We start from the raw sequence: 3,310 nt of genomic DNA, 5'->3' as shown, positions 1-3,310 counted from the left end.
GTGTTAAATAAAATGAGACAACAAAACCAAGGTAGTGTGAAATTTCTAGGACATTTATAAAGAGAAAGGTAGTCTTACAGCTGTTTCAAGGATATGTGGGATATCCCTTCATCAGGGACCGTATGAGAAAGTTTAATAGAGAGAAATAGTAAGGTTCCATATACGAAATTATTTTGGAAAGGGAGAGATAGAGTAAGTATAAAGGGAAATAAGAGAATAAAAATTTAAAAATATATGTTGGATGTTACAGCTGCAGTTCTATTATTCAAGGAAAATTCTGTTGTAGAAAGTTAAATAGAGGGAAATAGTAGAGTTAGAGGAAGGTTGTGTTACAGCTGTTTCAAGGATATGAGGGAATATCCCTTCAGCAGAGGCGATATGAAAGAGTTAAATAGGGGGAAATATATAACTCAAATACTGTAAAATGGTAAAAAGTGTGGAAATTGGTGTGGGTTTGCCTTAGCAAATAGCAGATACAAATAGTTAAAAGAATGGAACAGATTTTATGCGACGGCGAAGAAGGAAAGTCCAACGTTTCAGACAATATCCTTCATCAGCGTATTTTCTCTCTGGTGATTAATTCACCACAAAACTTCAGACTTCTTCCGCACATTATAAAATATATTTCATTATTTTAAATGTATGTATTCTCATATACGTCATCGATGTACATGCACACATACATACAAGCATGCACGCACACACACACGTAGGCACACACACACAGGTAATCGATCTAATAATAGTTGCTTTATGAATTAGGATATATTAGAACGGATTATCCAAAGGGAATTACAGTTGAGGTGCTTCAATTTCCACTTTTAAATTTTCATTTACTATTTCTTCTTTCATTGTCTGCTTTTGCGATCTTATATGACAAATTAAAGCTATCATACAAAAAAATGAAGCCAGGCATGTAAGTCCACCTTCGGTTAGAAATATTGCCTTCCTCATTTTGTCGGTGTCATATAGAACACAAGATCCTCTGCCGCTTCCATCAGAAGACGACCAGATCAAACATGTAGTATCTATAATCAGTCCGAAGAAAACGGGCCCAGCCATCCAACCTGGCGAATAGATAGCAGAAAATTAAAAACTATGATATACATTATACAATATAACACAATTCAATATAATAAAATACAATACAATATAATATAATGGTTTCAAATTTTGCTACAAGGCCTGTAATTTTAGGGATGAATGTAAGTCGATAACAATGTTCAGCAGTTACTTATTTTATCGACTCCACAAAAGGAGCAAAAAGGTTAAGTCGACCTTGACGGCTTTTCAGCTCAGAATGAAAAGGCAGACGAAATGCTGTTTGACAATTTTTCCGGCGTGCTAAAATGTAAAATAATATAAAATAATATAAAATAATACTGGCCGAACTGCCTGGTCAATTTGTCTGTCTTTGTTTTTAATCTTTGTAGGGCTACCTTCGGTGAGAAACCCAGTTTTAGCGTTTCTCTTCTCTGTTTTAAGATAGTAGATTTTACTAAGTAGAGAGATTAGTTTGGTGGCTGATTATATATGAGGCAGAGTAACTGCGTGGCAGCAGCTCTCGAATTATTGCTGTTGTTACCACAGTGTTAAACCTGATATGGAAAAAAAAAAACATGCTAAAAATCCTTCCATCTCTACCATTCCATCAGAATATTTTGTAGGACTACACTATCCATCGTATCCTTCTTTTATGATAGTAGTAATGCATAATTTGAATGAAATTTAACGGCTATTTCTTGCATGCAAGTGATTACGTAGAGGTTCCCTCATTAGTTAATTTGAGTAACAATAGTTCAAACAGTGGGATACATAGTATATGTGAGTGTATATGTAGGTGTCTATGTCTATATGCTTACCTAAATATCTTTTTGTAAGTGTGTATATATATATATGTCAATATGCGCATATATGTATTTAAATATGTATTGGGTTGTCCGGAAAGTTCGTGCTGATTTATAGCAGCTTACCTTTTGACTTATAATCGAACATGATTGAGTCCATAAAATAGGATTTGACTAAACCTCCATTTAGAGCACAGTTTAAGCTATCTTTTCGTGGAAGAAGGTTTATGTTCCCAGAACCTGTGTTAATTCAGTAACCCTTTAAAATGGAAGATAAGAAAGTTCATTTTCGGTACTTGATGCTTTTCTTTTTCCGTAAAGGGAAAAATGCTTCACAAGCAACCAAAGAAATATGCGCAGTTTACGGTGATGTTTCTTTATCCGAAAGAACTGTACAGAAGTGGTTCGCAAGGTTCCGAGCTGGAGATTGTAGCCTTATTGATAAAGAGTGATCAGGCAGACCATCCACTACAGATGATGACCAAATCAAGTCATTAATTGAGAATAACCCACGTTGCACAACCCGAGAATTGGCAGAAAGCTTCAACCTATCAAAATCCGTCGTTCATGAGCACCTGGTAAAGCTTGGGTACACAAATAGCTACGATGTTTGGGTACCACATGAGTTGAGTGAGAAGAACCTTTTGGATTGCATTTCCATCTGTGATTCGCTTTATAAACGGAATGAAAACGCGCCTTTTTTTTAAAGCAAATTGTGACAGGTGATGAGAGATTGATTATCTACCGAAATGTTCAGAGAAAGCGATCCTGGAGTAAGCGACATGAGCCACCCTTAGCCACCCTTAGCCACCCCAAAAGCGGGTCTTCACCCTAAAAAAGTCTTGCTTTGTGTCTGGTAGGATTGGAAAGGAATTCTGTACTATGAGCTTCTCCCAAGTAACCAGACAATTACTTCTGAGAAATATTGCACACAACTGGACGAGTTAAAAGTAGCAATTCAAGAGAATCGTCCATAATTAGCCAACAAGAAGGATGTTGTTTTCCAACATTATAATGCAAGACCGCACGTTTCTTTGGGAACCAGACAAAAATTGCTGCAGCTCGGCTGGGACGTGTTACTCCACCCTCCATATTCACCAGATATTGCTCCTTCGGATTTCCACTTATTCAGGTCTCTGCAAAATAGTCTTAGTGGTAAAGATTTCAATTCCTTGGATGATGTAAAAAGATACGTTGATGAATTCTTTGCCATGAAACCACCTCATTTCTGGGAAGAGGGTATTTTCAAGTTAAAGGAAAGATGGAGACGCATTGTGCAACAAAATGGTTCATATTTGGTTGATTAAAAATGTAATGGTAAGTATTTATTGACCTTTTTCGTTCCTTTAAAAATCGGCACGAACTTTCCGGACAACCCAATAGATACTTTCGCGTGTGTATGAGTATATAAGTATTGGTATATATTTGTTTTTATATGTATGTATCTATATGTATGTAATGTG

General features: G+C 36.1%; 1 protein-coding gene across 3 annotated transcripts in view; it reads right to left on the bottom strand.

The window, feature by feature from the left end:
- Positions 1 to 32: 32 nt before the first annotated feature.
- The window catches only part of LOC106869099 (solute carrier organic anion transporter family member 1C1), a 40,312-nt gene continuing 37,034 nt past the window's right edge, over positions 33 to 3,310 (bottom strand). For all 3 annotated transcript variants that reach the window (XM_014914637.2, XM_014914636.2, XM_052965655.1), the window contains exon 11: positions 33 to 1,067. In XM_014914637.2, the coding sequence (XP_014770123.1) occupies positions 793 to 1,067 (275 nt within the window). In that variant the 3' untranslated portion in view covers positions 33 to 792. The remainder of the gene's footprint in view (positions 1,068 to 3,310) is intronic.

Source organism: Octopus bimaculoides, chromosome 2 (genome assembly GCF_001194135.2).
Source record: "Octopus bimaculoides isolate UCB-OBI-ISO-001 chromosome 2, ASM119413v2, whole genome shotgun sequence".
In the NCBI taxonomy this organism is placed as follows: Eukaryota; Metazoa; Mollusca; class Cephalopoda; order Octopoda; family Octopodidae; genus Octopus; species Octopus bimaculoides.
This window is presented reverse-complemented; position numbering and strand designations above follow the sequence as displayed.